We start from the raw sequence: 14,406 nt of genomic DNA, 5'->3' as shown, positions 1-14,406 counted from the left end.
GTTTTAGTAATTAGTAATTACAAAAAGGAGGAGGCAGTTTCATTTGAAATCTGTCATTGGCAATATGGCAGCAGTCAAAGAGATTTGCAAAGATACAAATAATTAGATTCATTCTATTAGTTTACCAGAAGTGTGAATTAAACTTGTACAAAGGCCAAGCTTTAAATTGCATAGTCATGTCTTGAGGGGGAAGGGGATGTTTTGGCCCCTCACCCTAACTGAGTTCAGACAGTTTGATTTTACTGCTTTCCCCTGCTTATCCATATATATGCACAACATTAGCCATGCACAAATCTTACCTTAAAGGGCGTTCTTTCAACGTGTCTTGGCAGGGACAGGTATCTAAGTCTCATGCCCTCACCACAGGTGTGCCTCAGGGATCAGTATTAGGACCCTTGCTTTTCTCTATTTACACCACTTCCTTAGGTGATACCATTCGCTCCCATGGATTTGACTATCACTGTTATGCAGACGACACTCAACTTTACCTGTCTTTCCCACCTGATGACTCTAGTGTTTCCCACCGGATTTCTGCATGCCTTAAGGATATTTCAGCCTGGATGAAAGATCGGCACCTTCAGCTTAATCTCTCAAAAACAGAGTTTTTGGTGTTTCCAGCTAAAACAGCTATTCCCCAACAGATTAACATCCAGCTTGACTCAACTTCACTGACCCCAACTAGATCGGCACGAAACTTGGGCGTTGTAATTGATGACCGACTTAACTTCTCTGAGCATATAGCTTCTATTGCAAAATCATGCCGGTTTATGCTTTACAACATTAGGAAGATCAGACCTTATCTGACACAAGATTCCACACAACTTCTTGTTCAGACCATGGTCATCTCTAAGCTGGACTATTGTAATTCGCTATTAGCTGGCTTACCCGCTTGTGTAACAAGATCATTACAGCTGATTCAAAATGCTGGAGCACGCCTGGTCTTCAATCAGCCAAAGAGGACACATGTAACTCCTCTCCTAGTTACTCTCCATTGGCTCCCTATAGTAGCCAGAATTAAATTTAAATCTCTCACTTTGGCCTATAGGACACTAACTAGATCTGCTCCTAGTTATTTTAATTCAATAATCAAGCCTTACATCCCCAACCGCCCACTGCGGTCTTCTGGTGAGCGTATGTTGTGTCGACCAGTCATAAAAACTGGGTCTAATTCCAGACTCTTTTCTTCAGTGGTTCCATGTTGGTGGAATGAACTGCCCAGTGCTCTCCGTTCCTGTGGTAGTTTTGGGTCGTTTAAGAGGGGTCTAAAGACATTCCTATTCAACATATACTTAGTTGTTTAAGCGCTTATGTGTTATGGTTTATATAATGTTGTTTTATTTTAATTGGGCTGTTAATTAATTTGACATTATTGTTTATTATTGATATTCTCCTTAATGTAGTCTTAGCATGTTATTGTTTTTATATTATTGATTGAATTGACATTATTGTTTTATTATTGCCTTTCCCCTTTTTTACATTGTTTTTTTTATTAGGCTATTGATTGAATTGATATTATTGTGTACTACAACTATTCTCCTTACTATATTTGACCTAGATTTTAATCTGTTCCCTGTTCATTTTTAAATATTATTATGTTGTTTTGTATTTATATGTCGCTTTGGACAAAGGCGTCTGCTAAATCCATAACCATAACCATAACCATAACCACAAAACCCATGTGGAATAAAGTAAATTACTATAGAATATCTGAAATGGCAGCTTCAGGTTACTGTCAGTCTGATTTTCTGTCTGAGAAACATTGTGTTAGTTAAAAAAAACACAACTGAAAAGATTTAAAGGGCTGACGCTCAGCCTGTAATGGTAACATGAAAAGGTTTTCAGGATTTTCTCCGCCAGGTGATAAAGTGATTGTAGTTTCCACCCCAGTAGCTGGTGCTCCCCATGCCTTGAGGCAACCCTGACAGTTCAATTGTGTAGCTGTGAAAGCTGTGATCTGCAATTATCTTCTTGCTAGCATCACAAGCTTCATCACAGAGTGCAGTGCCACTGATTATTAAGCACAATTCCACGGAGGTAGAGGTGCTCTTTTATTCTCTACACTTACTTTTCATTAGATAACAAATTTTCTACTGCACTGACACACCACCACTTACTGTAAGCATCAGGATTGCTAGATAATTACAGAATTTAGATATTTGGTTGAACTACCCCAATAGAAATGAAACATAAAGCTGGTAATGGACACAAATAATTATTTAAAGTGAATAGCTAAAAATTATTCCGTGGCACAGATTTGCATTGTGTGTATATAAATAAATAATAATAAAAAATAAAAATAAATAAAAAAACAGAAACAGTAAGTTCAATCAGTGAAATTATCTTTCTTTCTGGTTCATGAATGCAGAGTGCCCAAACAAGCCCCATAATGAACCCTATTCACTCTGCCCTACGGCACAATTGAAGCAAAGCATCAACAATATTGTACTAAGTGATGGTTTATCTTTTAATAATAACCAGCCCGATGTCATTGGTGTGATGCTCTGGTGACATCTTCAGGAAATTAAAAAGTCGAACTCTCGCCTGGCGGGGTGTTTGTGTTTTTTTCCAGGGCTTCCTGTTGGCATGGTGCAGAAAGTGCGGGACATGTGCGAGCTTTCCAACGACACGTGTTCCTCTCTGCGTCAGTGTGTCAATCTGTTCTCCAAACAGGAAGGGGTATGTGATATCTTATCTGTCTGTGTAAGGGAACACTCACAGCTTTTTTGGTTGGAAGGATTTGTGTATGGCTAATTCAGCTTACAAAAAATAAAATGTGACACTTTTATTTATCAGCTGATAAACAACATTTATGGATGTTTCTTCAGTTGTATAAACCTAATCAATGATCCTGAACTGAACGTTATCTACAGTCAGATACAACCCACATAGACAGTCAACCTAGACGGGGTGAGTGATGATTAGTGAGGAAGTGCTGGGTCATGTACTGTAGTTGTGGCTTTTTGACATAGGAGAGGCTGATGGTTTGGTGGGTTTGTGTATATGGTTAAGTTCCCATTCAATGCTGTTACATGATCTTGTCCAATCGCCGGGGGTATTGTCTGACTTGGTGGACACCTGATGCACTGGCTTTAAGACTTTCCTCCGTTTGTGTGTGCGTGTGCGCGTGTGCGTGTGTGCGTGCCTGCGTGTAGGCCTACTGTAGATTCTGCTTTCATGTGTTAGTGTATAACAAGCACTTATTTGCTAACAGAAATTTAGCATGATTTTTTACAGGTAGATTTAATCAATGTTATGCCCCTTTTAGTATGTTTCTCAAAAGCCATCCATTACAGATTTTAATACTATGCTCCAGAATGGCAATTAATGCTTGTTTAGATGATTATTTTAACTACTACCTGTTCGATTCTCATTGTTTTTGAGTAATTGTTAAACCATTTGCTTTTTGCCTTCTACTCGGTCTTAATTGCATTTTAAAACCTTTCCTTTGGATTTTTATTTCTTTTCAGTTCCATAAATGCTATTTGTTTACCGTTTGCATTTCTATACACATGTCATTTTGTAGTTGTGTCACGTGTGTGTGTGTGTGTGTGTGTGTGTGTGTGTGTGTGTGTGTGTGTGTGTGTGTGCTAGGCACGGAGCCAGAGGCTGGAACAGGAAGTGGAGAAGAACAAGATCCTATCGGAGGCTCTGCAGACTCTGGCCACCGAGCACCATGAACTGGAACAGTCTGTGGTCAAGGGCTCGTCACAGCGCGGCGCCCTCAGTGAAGACGAGTTCTACGATGCCCTCTCTGGTGAGAGGAACGCGGAAGGGGTGGGGGGGTGGCGATGATGTGAAGGAGGGTCATTGCAGTTATTATGGTGATTAGGAAGAGTACTCTAAGTGCACAGAGATCATATTTACATCATCAGAGAAAATGAGATGGCGATGCTTAAACTGAGAATCATATTAGCAAATGTACCTGCCATTAATTAATTAGTAACAATTGTGTAGTAAATAAATATATTGCTATGTGTCCTTTAATGGAGGAGATGGGTTGAGTATACTTTTGTGGATATTTTGCCATTATTGTCCACTATTTGGTCAGTATCAATAGTAATGTCAGGTATTGACAAGGCTGTTTCCTTTGTCAGATGGTGAAGCTTAAATCTTCATGCAGTACCCATTGATCAGCCTGATAATACAGATGTGTGCTATAGCTTGGTATTACCTAACAGCATTAAATAGGAGTTTGCACTTGCAACTTTGTAAACCTGAAGAGTGCATTGGTGTGAGCGCCCTTTAAATGCCACGCGATACCCCACTCAGGTTTCCAAAGGTGTTGGATGCAGTCAGCAACACCCCATCCCTCTAAACACGTGCCCTTCGCCTCTCTCCTCCACCAGACTCCGAGTCCGAGCGCTCGCTGAGCGGCTTCGAGACGCTGGCCAGCCACTCTGTCGACGGGGACGAGATCAACAGCGAGGAAGAGGACGAAAGCTCAGAGCTCTTCCGCAGCACACGCAGCCGCCCGGTCACCAGGATGTCGCAGGAGGATCGCCGCGGCGATGAGGAGGACGAGGAGGCAAGGCCCAATGGCGTGAGGAGGCATAGGTAAAGTGTGTCACAGTCATGCATGCAACACACACACATTCACTGACTTAGTCATAGACAGTCACTATACTGTACATATAAAACCATGCTTTTGCTGTCAGTTGAATGTGGTGTCCATTGGTAATCCAACTTTAGTAGCCTGTTTAATCACCAGCCACAGTTTTTGAGTTGACACTAGGCCTCCTTTATTTTTATATTTATATTATCTGTCTTGCCCAGGTTAAACATGCAGTGCATTATTCACAAGTTTAATAGATTTTTTTCCCCCACAGTTTTAGTCTGACCCTGCTGCAAAACGGCGTCTGCACCGCTGGCAGCATTGTTGTTGCTCGTCAAATCGTGCGAGTGAATAATTTAGGTTGGATCAGGCAATGGAGGGTCTCACAATGAAATGGCGCGCTTAAAGATTGATGAGCTGGCCATGTAATGCCGTAATTTGAACTGTGAAAGCACCCTGTGCTGACTGATGTGCTTAGTGTTCGTTGCTGAGTGATTGATGGCTGGAGCAGTTTCATGAAAACTATTTGTCTGGCCCAATGGCCATTTCTCTTACTGGTAGATGTAATTGAATGTTACTGAACTTTTGCCTGCACTTTTTCCCATGTGTAAACTATGAATGGTATTACTGTGTAAACAGAGCTCAACCTAAACTATGAAATATGAGGGGGGGTGAGGGGGCTTGGAATCAAAGGCTTCACACATACAAGGGGCCGGTTTGCAGTGTTTGGATTAAGCTTAGTTCTTTCCATTGAAAAAAAGGTTTTAGCCTAGGACGAGGCTTAATCCATGATTTATACTTAAATGCATTTCATAAAGAAATACTATACAACAAGTATTTTCTCTAAAATAAGTTTCGGCATAAGCAGAGTGGATGAAACCTCTGATTATTGCATGGAGCCCAATAAGTAGCTGACAATCAATAGCGGAGTTTCCAGCCAACTCCCCAAGGGGAATTTGACCGTCCGAATAGGAAATCCTATGTGTACATGCTTTGAATTTACATTAACTTCAGATGTGTATAGGGTTTAATATGGCAATGGTTGATGGGGGGGGAAAACTGTTTGCATAAAAAAGTTTTGTTGCAATTTTGTTTTGTTGTTGGTGTTAAAAGTTAGGTTAAAGAGTGCACATTTTAATTTTTCCATATAGATGGAAACAGGCTCATGTAACGGTAACCAGCTGGTCCGTAGCTGTGCAGTATGTACGTTGGTAAACCTCCCTTCCGGCGCCTTAAGAGTTAGCGCTGGCAAGAGAGCTAGCAGCCTGGGCTTTTAGTCCAATTGCTAGCACGCTCGACTTCCGATCCGAGGTGCTGTTGTTTGCGGGTTCGGGTCTGGGCGTGTGCAGGGCTGAGCCGTGCGGTTCAACACAAAGCAGGTTATACTCACTCCCATTTTCTTTTAGTGAATTTTAATGAATCACTTAAAATATGTTATCGAGTTGGATGAAATGTACCGGTAAATGTTCCTGATAGTAGGTGCCAAGAATTCTTAGCAGCTCTTTGTTTCCAGCTTTAATTCTCTTTAAGTCTCTTTGAGTTTCTGTCTTTATCTAATAGCCCCATCCCTTAGAATGTGGCTTATGGTTAAGGATCTTCAGGTTGTAGTTTTTCTACAACTCAGCATGGTGTAAGTTGGAGCAATTGTTGCGCTGTTGAAAATGAACTTCAGTCCATCCTAACTGACCGTCCAGCTGGTGACCTTTCCCCCTTCACTGACACCGCTGCAAGTGCGCACAGCAGCTGAAAGAGCAGGATCCTATGGGCCACTTCCCTGAACGTGATCTGACTAGAGGCGTGGTTCATCTGAATAAGAGATAAAGCATCCATTTACCTGTCTGATGGCAAATCTAGTCTAGACAGCTGGGGACACTTAAGAGAGCGTTACGGTTATCCCCAGTAACTACTCACATTCTGTTAAATGGGAGTACTGTATGTAGCAAAAATGTTATGGGCCTTTTATATAATTTCTAAAGCCCCTTTGGGAAGCTGCAGTGTAGTCATTTTGTCATTCAGTCCCCTGTATTTGTGTTTGAAAATGTCATTAATTTCATTATTCTATTGTGTGTGTGTGTGTGTGTATGTTTTTCTCCAGGTCGACTTTGCCAGCACCCATGTTCTCCAGAAATGACTTCAGCATCTGGAGTATTCTTCGAAAATGCATTGGAATGGTGAGATTCCTTTTGAGATGACATATTTCACATCTAAATGAGGGTAGCAGGTGTGGTTGAATGGTTCAATCAGTCTACCCATATCAGTAGCATTGCATGTAGTCATGGTTGTTACAGTCAAGATGTTTGTGGAAATGTTTTTGGAAGTTTTTCTCTTCCCTCCGATCTCTCTTTCTGTCACTTCTCTCTCTCCCTCTCTAACTGTCAACTGTCTATCTCTCCCTCTCTGCCACCTTCAGGAGCTGTCTAAGATCACCATGCCTGTCATCTTTAATGAACCCCTCAGCTTTCTTCAGAGGCTATCTGAGTACATGGAGCATACGTACCTCATCCACCAGGCCAACACCTCCACGGACTCCATCGAGAGGATGAGGGTGAGGAGAGGACACTCTCAAGGCTCCTTCGCCTTAATCTGCACATTGATTTTCCATTCTTTCTTTCGACTCCATTATTCAAAGGCAGGCGCAAGTGAAAGACTTTGGTTATTGCTCTCGAATCGACTCATGAAAAAAAATAAAAAGAAAAGATAAGAAGAAAGTAAGTTGAGGTGTTGAATGAGTGTCTGTCTAGACGGCTCACACTGCCTTTCTGAAAGCATTCCTCACAGAGTCAGTGGTGCATCTCTTTTGCCTCCATTTTCAAATCTTATTCTCTGCTTAGTTGGAATTGCCCCGCTTTGTGTGAAAGCGGCTTTTGAAGAGCCGTCTGCGGAGTGTGTTTTGATGTCCTGCTCTGACCCCTGGTGTTTCGCAGTGTGTGGCAGCGTTCGCTGTGTCTGCGGTTGCTTCTCAGTGGGAGAGGACGGGGAAGCCATTCAACCCCTTGCTGGGGGAGACCTACGAGCTTGTCAGGTAAGAGCCGCTGGTGTGTAATGAGCAGACTTCCATTCATTTCATTGGATATTGGATTTTCCTTTCCCCCCAGTTCACCTCCTCTTTGTTCCTCCTTCTCCTGGCTCTTAACCTTAGCCCTATTGTATGTCTCTCCCTCCTGCATGTTTTTCTTCTCCCATTCTTCCTCTCTTACTCTTTCTTTCTCTCTCTCTCTCTCTCTCTCTCTCTCACACACACACACACACACACACACACACACACACACACACACACACACACACACACACACAAACTATTTGTAACTGTGTGCCTCTCTCCCCCTCCTCCCAGAGAAGACTTGGGCTTCAGACTGATGTCGGAGCAGGTGAGCCACCACCCTCCAGTGAGTGCCTTCCATGCTGAGGGGCTCCAGAAAGACTTTGTGTTCCACGGCTCCATCTACCCCAAGCTCAAGTTCTGGGGAAAGAGTGTGGAGGCTGAGCCCAAAGGCGCCATCACCCTAGAGCTTCCCAAGTAAGAATCCTATACATATTCTTTTATATCGCTCGCTGATAATGATTAACGCAAGGATAGACAGGGAAAGAAGTAAAGTGGAAAAGGAATGGAACTCATAAATATAAATTGCAAAACAGAAACAGTAAAGGTGAATGGTAAAAGCACAAATACAGTTTTAAAATACATAGAAAAAATTTTGTTCCTCCGCGCTTCTGTAAATAACTATCTAGTGCGTCAACGGGAGAGGACCAATTGTAGCGAGAGAGAGGAGTCCACTAGACTCTGACGTGGCAGAACGTTGAAACGTTAGTCCCTTATGTTGGCACACTAAAAAAAACATCTGAAGTTTAAACATCCGTGTTGCTCCTGTAAAACTCCTCTCTCTCGCTACAGTTATAAAATATTTGTCGTTCAAAACACTTTGACCAGTTGCCTTTTTATGTTGTAAGTAAGTTGTTGTGAAAAGTAACTTGAGTCTGTAAACTAATACACAACCCTGTGCTTCCTCCCAGACATAATGAAGCTTACACCTGGACTAATCCTACGTGTTGTGTACACAACATTATCGTTGGTCAACTGTGGATCGAGCAGTATGGTAATATGGAGATAATAAACCATCAGTGAGTGCAACACTTGCCAACATCTTCATTTTGTGTTTTTTTTTTTGACGTCATTCAACAGTTTTTATGGATTATGCTGTTTGATTGCTTTTGCGTCTGGGGGTTGGGAGCCTTGAAGATATTTTATGCCAAATGGTGGTCTGCAACATAAATTATTTAATACATAAAATAGAAAGTAGAATAAAATATTTAATACAGTAGAGATGCTCAGTCTGATTTTGCTTAATTTGACTTGTTTATTTCTCCAAGCTACTTTGTACACCCCTAAAAATTAGATACTTGCTAAATATATCAGTTGAAGGTTTGCAATGTTTTCACAGAACTGGGGAAAGATGCCATCTAAATTTCAAACCTTGTGGGCTCTTTGGCAAAGAGTTGCACAAAGTTGAAGGCTACATCCTTGACAAAAGGTACCTCATGACAGCCTGACTGAGTTTGGAAATGTGTGTAGCAACTGTGTGGTGTAGCACATGACCTCCCACAACTTCCCTTATATCACCCACCATCTCAACTGGTTTTAGTTAGACCCATAAATGATTTACATTTTTTTAGTATTTGCTCATTTTATCAAGTTTTTGGTTCATAATTGCCACCTGTTTTTCACATCTATGTCATTATTTTTAATTCAGTAAAAAGAAGCTGTGCATGCTGTATGGCAAGTGGACAGAGTGTTTGTACACAGTGGACCCCGCAACATTTGAGGCCCATAAGACCAATGACAAGAAGGCGGCGGAGGAAAAGAGCAATAAATCGGTTTGTTGCACTGAAACCGCAAGCACTCTTTCCTAGATTTACGTGACTTTGTGTTTCTTTGATATTTGATATGTATGGCGGTTTTAACCTACATGTGCGTTCTTGCATCCATGTTTGTATTGTGATGGTGATGGATGAATTAAAAAAATACATCTGGCTATCATTACCCAATGATATAACTGCCTAAGAACCAGTCATCCTTCATTAGTCATTTGAGTGATTTACTGTATTGTGCTCAGTGACATGAAATGATATCATCCTGCATTGGTTAACCGTGGTGGAAGTTGGTGAATAAAGCAAGGAGAGACGACTGAAGTTGCACAATTTGCATCAGAGTGACCTTTATCTTCTCTTTCCGACATTTTCCTCTCGGTCCCAGGGTGCGGGTGGTGAGTCGGATGCCAGTCCGTTACCTGAGAGCGACACTGTGGCGGCGATCCCTGGCAGCCAGCTACTATGGAGGATAGCGCCCCGGCCACCGAACTCAGCACAGGTCAGCCAGAGGTTACTCTCCACTCAGACCACCCACAGCAGTCTCGTATAAGCCGTGTCCATAAGGAAGGAAGGGGGAGTATTTGGGACTTTGTCCAATTTTGTTTGAATTTAATGGCTCCAGAAGTCCTGCTGCTGTTCTGGTAGACTAATTGGGCTCCTATCACAGAGGGCACATGCACTGGTAAAAAGTATAAAGCATAGAATATATGTTCTGCTCCCGTCACAGAGGGTAGACACATTGGTAAAAATATAAAATATAAAGCATTTAAAATGTCCTCAGCTAGTGGATTAATTGGGCTCCTATCACCGTGGGCACACACACTGGTAAAAATACTGAGGAAGTTAAGTAAGCTTGTTTGGTTAAATTCTTTAGTGCCTGGAGGACCATTGAATTACACAGCTTATCCAATCCATCCAGTTCCACTGATTAAAAGTAACCTGCGCTGTCTACTTTTTCTTCCTAATATATAGTATTTAAGTGACAAATGGAAATGATAACCTGCTGGCTATCTAATCCATCATGATGTTGACTAAATAAACATAGAGGTATCTCTGCACAGAGCGGAAATTGATTTGATTCAAGGCCATGAATGCCATGGGTTTTGCCTGCATGTTACATTCAGGGACACATACTGTATCTGTCGTTTTCCTTTTCTGACCCGTTCTGTCCTTTCTGCCTGCCCTGCAGATGTACAGCTTTACCATGTTTGCCATGCAGCTGAACGAGCTGGATAAGGAGATTGAGGAAGTAATCCCCAAGACCGACTGCAGACTGAGACCAGACATTCGGGCCATGGAAAATGGAGACATCGGTTGGCTTTTGCTGGTTTATTCTGCACTTAACTTGATATTCGTATTTGATTTGTTTTGGCTTTTCTACTTTCTTAAGAATTAATACAAGGTTATATTACAAGTGGTTTTGGCTGAGAACCTACCGTGTTCAAATTGTGAAATATTATCCTTGCTGTCGGCTATGCTGTTTCCAATCACGCCGCTTTTCTCTAAAGAGCTCAAAGTGTATTTTTATAAGTTTTGCGAGTTAATGCTAAATCGTCCATTTCGCCATGACACAGACTTGGCAAGTGAGGAGAAGAAGCGGTTGGAGGAGAAGCAGAGAGCAGCACGTAAGAAACGCTCCCAGACAAACGAGGAATGGAAGACTAAGTGAGTGCACTGTCCCTGTTCCCGACAGCTGCCAAGATATCTCTGATCCAGGATAAGAAAACTGGCATTCTCTCAAGTGGCAAAAGCAAAGTGAACCTCAACAAGTGTCTGTCTCTTCTATTCAGAAACGTCACTGTTTGTTTTGGACACCTTATTTCTACTTGAAATAAGTATTATGCATAAGTCAGTTATTCATCAGTGCAGTAACTGCAGGTTGATTTCTAGGAACTAGTAGAAAACCCACCAAAACCAACTGGTGAAAAAAATCATGCATTATCATGTGCTTGGAAAGTGAACCTGCTGCTGAGGTGATGAAAAAGACAAAACCTGGATGACGCAAGTCTGAATACGAGACGGCAACACATGTTCAGACGTTGACTTCATTGCCGCATTAGTTCTCATGAGAGTCACGCCATCTTCATCTCTTGAGCCGTGGGCACTCTCGGATGGCAAAGTTAAGAGGCCATTGCTATGCTATTACCAGCCTACAGCTGTGGTGGCGAGGCAGATGGAAGTCATTTCATGCTTGCTAATGTTGTGACGTTGGTATGTGGAACCTGCATTGCATTTACCTGAAAGTTCATCTCTGGTTTTCTCTCTTGCCATCTCACTGCTTGCCATGCATCCCAATCGCCGTGGTGCACAGAAGCCCTGCCCTCGGCCCCAGGTTTGACTTTCTTTCTCTGACTCTCTCTCTCTCTCCCTCTTTTTCTCTCTCTGCTTCTGAGTCTTGGCATGCTTCCAGTAAGCCTATGTCCGTAGTCTTGCAAATTGAGTGACAGCTCTTTTTTGCAAGTTCCGCACCATTTCCTCTGGCTTAAAAAAAAGACAAGGCTTTGATGTTACTACAGTTTCTGACATTAAACAAGTTAAAACATTTGTTTTATGGTCACATCAGCAAATGTTAAATTTAAATAATTTAACATTTTACAGAAACAAGCGCAGGAGATTGCTCCTGTCGGCTAGCCAAAGGCTCAACTCCAATGTATTCCTGTATAGCTGAAAGGATAGCACCATCTAATGGTCAACATATACACTAAAGTATCTAAACACTATGATGCCATACTGCAAAAGTAGCATTCCATGTCAGTTCTAATAGGTCTGTATATGATAGGCTGAATTCTGATGTTTGCCCCATTCTGTGAACAGATGGTTTCACCAGGGTCCGAACCCCCATAACGGAGCTCAGGACTGGATCTTCTCCAGTGGCTACTGGGACAGGAACTACAGCCAGCTGCCTGATATTTACTAACAAACTCGACAAACACAAATTACATTCTGTGTCTTTTTTTGTAGCTGGTTATCTATGCATGCTAGACACAGCTATTTTTACATGCCTAATAACATTCCAAAACTGTTAATGCTGCTGTCCATCAGTGTTGCACTGCTGTAAATGGAGATGACGGCAGCATTGTGAAAGCAATACTTCTAGATTTAACTTTTTATCCGGCTATAATGTAGCTGTAGGTGTTTTCTTCCCCCTATGTTTAAACTGTTTTGTTTTACTTTAGCCTTGTTTTTTTTTTTTTTAAGGGATATGACAATGATGAGGATTGTGAAAAAAAATGTATCCAAGGGCCCTGTTACAAGATCATATTTAAATGTACTGTAGTTGAATTCGAGCAAAATTATTACAGCAAAGGAGTATTATATTCAGCAGTGCTCTTCCAGCTTGTGGCAAGTGAGCAGATTTAATGTCATCGTCAGAGTATTGGTTTTATTTGGGACTTCAGTCAACAACCAGAGAGTTGATCTTGAGCTGTGATTCTTTCTCAGTGCTACAGCTCTATGCTCCTTTTTTACTTGTGAAAAGCAAACAGTATATACAACCTGACCTGTAGGTATATGATCTAATGTGCTGAGCTGATCCTGGCTAGGTTGTGGGATGGTGTCAGTGTCTGTTGTTGAAGCTGCTTTCATTTTATGAGTCTGACACCACCATGTGGCCAGACGTGTGCTGTTGGATATGTGCGGGCATATTGAACTCTTCATACATGGTTTCACAAATGTTTAGATATGTCAGACTTTTCTTTGTTTTGGTGTTCCTTGGTCTGCTTTTCTACTTCTGTGTTCATGTATTTCTGTATTTTCACCAGCCATATTTGTGGACGCTGGACACCACCATTCTTCTATGAATGTCAGTTGCATCAAGGTGGTGATTACCCTTAGATATGGTCATCTCAATTACTTGCACTGCGGATCTGTAGATTTGCCTTACCTTGGCCCTTACACAAATTACCGATTAACAATAAAGGGCCCAGTATTTCAAACTAGAGGTCACATTTTTGCTAAAGCTGTTGCTAAGTGAAATAAGTCATGTTACTTTACTTTGTAAAAAGTGTGAAAATGTGAGTCTGTTATTACTAACCTCGGGAGGTAGTCAGTACTTTGTCATTTCTGTACATTAAGTGCATCTGTGTGCTGTGTGTTGTGCTGCCTGGACATGACATGAGTGTATGTTTGTAATGAAGAGAGTATGAGTGGAAATTGCTATACCCAAGTGACCTTCTGAACGAATGTAAGAAAAAGTGTTAGATATCAATGACTCTTGTTTGGACAATGTCTTGCTTTTTAACCATAAAAAGTACAAAACACCAATGATCTGCTGATATAAATAATGTTACCGATGACCCATGAATATGTTTACTTTATGTATAGATATATTTGGGAGATGTCTTAGATGTGTGAGGTCTTATCTATGTATTTGTTTGGCAAGTTTGTGAATATGGACTGTCTTCATATACAAGTCACTAAATAAATCATTTAACAATTTCAAGACTCTCTCATGAATCCCATACAGGAAATCTATACAAGCTCTTTTACTGCTATGATAAATGATAGTGGTGTATATATATATATATATATATATATATATATATATATATATATATATATATATTATATAATATAATATATGGTTTAGTATATGGTATTGTACTGTTACTATTACAAGTGAGCAGAAAATCTTTGACAGTCAAACTTTCAATGAGCATAATATTGAAACTAGTTCATTGGTCTTTATTTCAAAGCCTCAAGAAAATGTACCACTATCAATACCAAGCTGAACTTGGTCACCAGTAAAGTTATAATACATTTTCTCTTGAAATAGAGAGGGATGGAAAACAAGGGCATCTGTTTATCAAAATTGACTGGACATCCAAGCCAAGGCATTTGTTTGGACTTGGTTTGTTCCTGGTGCATTAAAGAAATTGTCCAGATTAACAGTCTCAGTGTCCACCACCAACACATAGTCAGGCAGAGTTGAGGAGGACCTGCTTGGTGGATGAGGGGGCCGGATGACCACTTCACTAGGTCCGAGGGAG

General features: G+C 41.3%; 1 protein-coding gene across 4 annotated transcripts in view; it reads left to right on the top strand.

The window, feature by feature from the left end:
* The window catches only part of osbpl1a (oxysterol binding protein-like 1A), a 32,656-nt gene extending 18,797 nt beyond the window's left edge, over positions 1-13,859 (top strand). For 2 of the 4 annotated variants that reach the window (XM_076278808.1, XM_076278805.1), the window contains exons 15-29: positions 2,570-2,676; positions 3,592-3,754; positions 4,347-4,554; positions 6,648-6,723; positions 6,963-7,097; positions 7,477-7,574; positions 7,887-8,069; positions 8,564-8,671; positions 8,992-9,081; positions 9,301-9,424; positions 9,804-9,917; positions 10,608-10,731; positions 10,993-11,083; positions 11,730-11,750; positions 12,233-13,859. In XM_076278808.1, the coding sequence (XP_076134923.1) occupies positions 2,570-2,676; positions 3,592-3,754; positions 4,347-4,554; positions 6,648-6,723; positions 6,963-7,097; positions 7,477-7,574; positions 7,887-8,069; positions 8,564-8,671; positions 8,992-9,081; positions 9,301-9,424; positions 9,804-9,917; positions 10,608-10,731; positions 10,993-11,083; positions 11,730-11,750; positions 12,233-12,335 (1,745 nt within the window). In that variant the 3' untranslated portion in view covers positions 12,336-13,859. The remainder of the gene's footprint in view (positions 1-2,569; positions 2,677-3,591; positions 3,755-4,346; positions 4,555-6,647; positions 6,724-6,962; positions 7,098-7,476; positions 7,575-7,886; positions 8,070-8,563; positions 8,672-8,991; positions 9,082-9,300; positions 9,425-9,803; positions 9,918-10,607; positions 10,732-10,992; positions 11,084-11,729; positions 11,751-12,232) is intronic. The other 2 variants (XM_076278806.1, XM_076278807.1) reach the window with 2 other exon arrangements.
* The last annotated feature ends 547 nt before the right edge of the window (positions 13,860-14,406 follow it).

This window comes from Alosa pseudoharengus, unplaced genomic scaffold, assembly GCF_046254945.1.
Source record: "Alosa pseudoharengus isolate Yale_2024_CS ecotype anadromous, Long Island Sound unplaced genomic scaffold, YU_APseudo_1.1 YU_APseudo_1.1_scf_11, whole genome shotgun sequence".
In the NCBI taxonomy this organism is placed as follows: domain Eukaryota; kingdom Metazoa; phylum Chordata; class Actinopteri; order Clupeiformes; family Clupeidae; genus Alosa; species Alosa pseudoharengus.
This window is presented reverse-complemented; position numbering and strand designations above follow the sequence as displayed.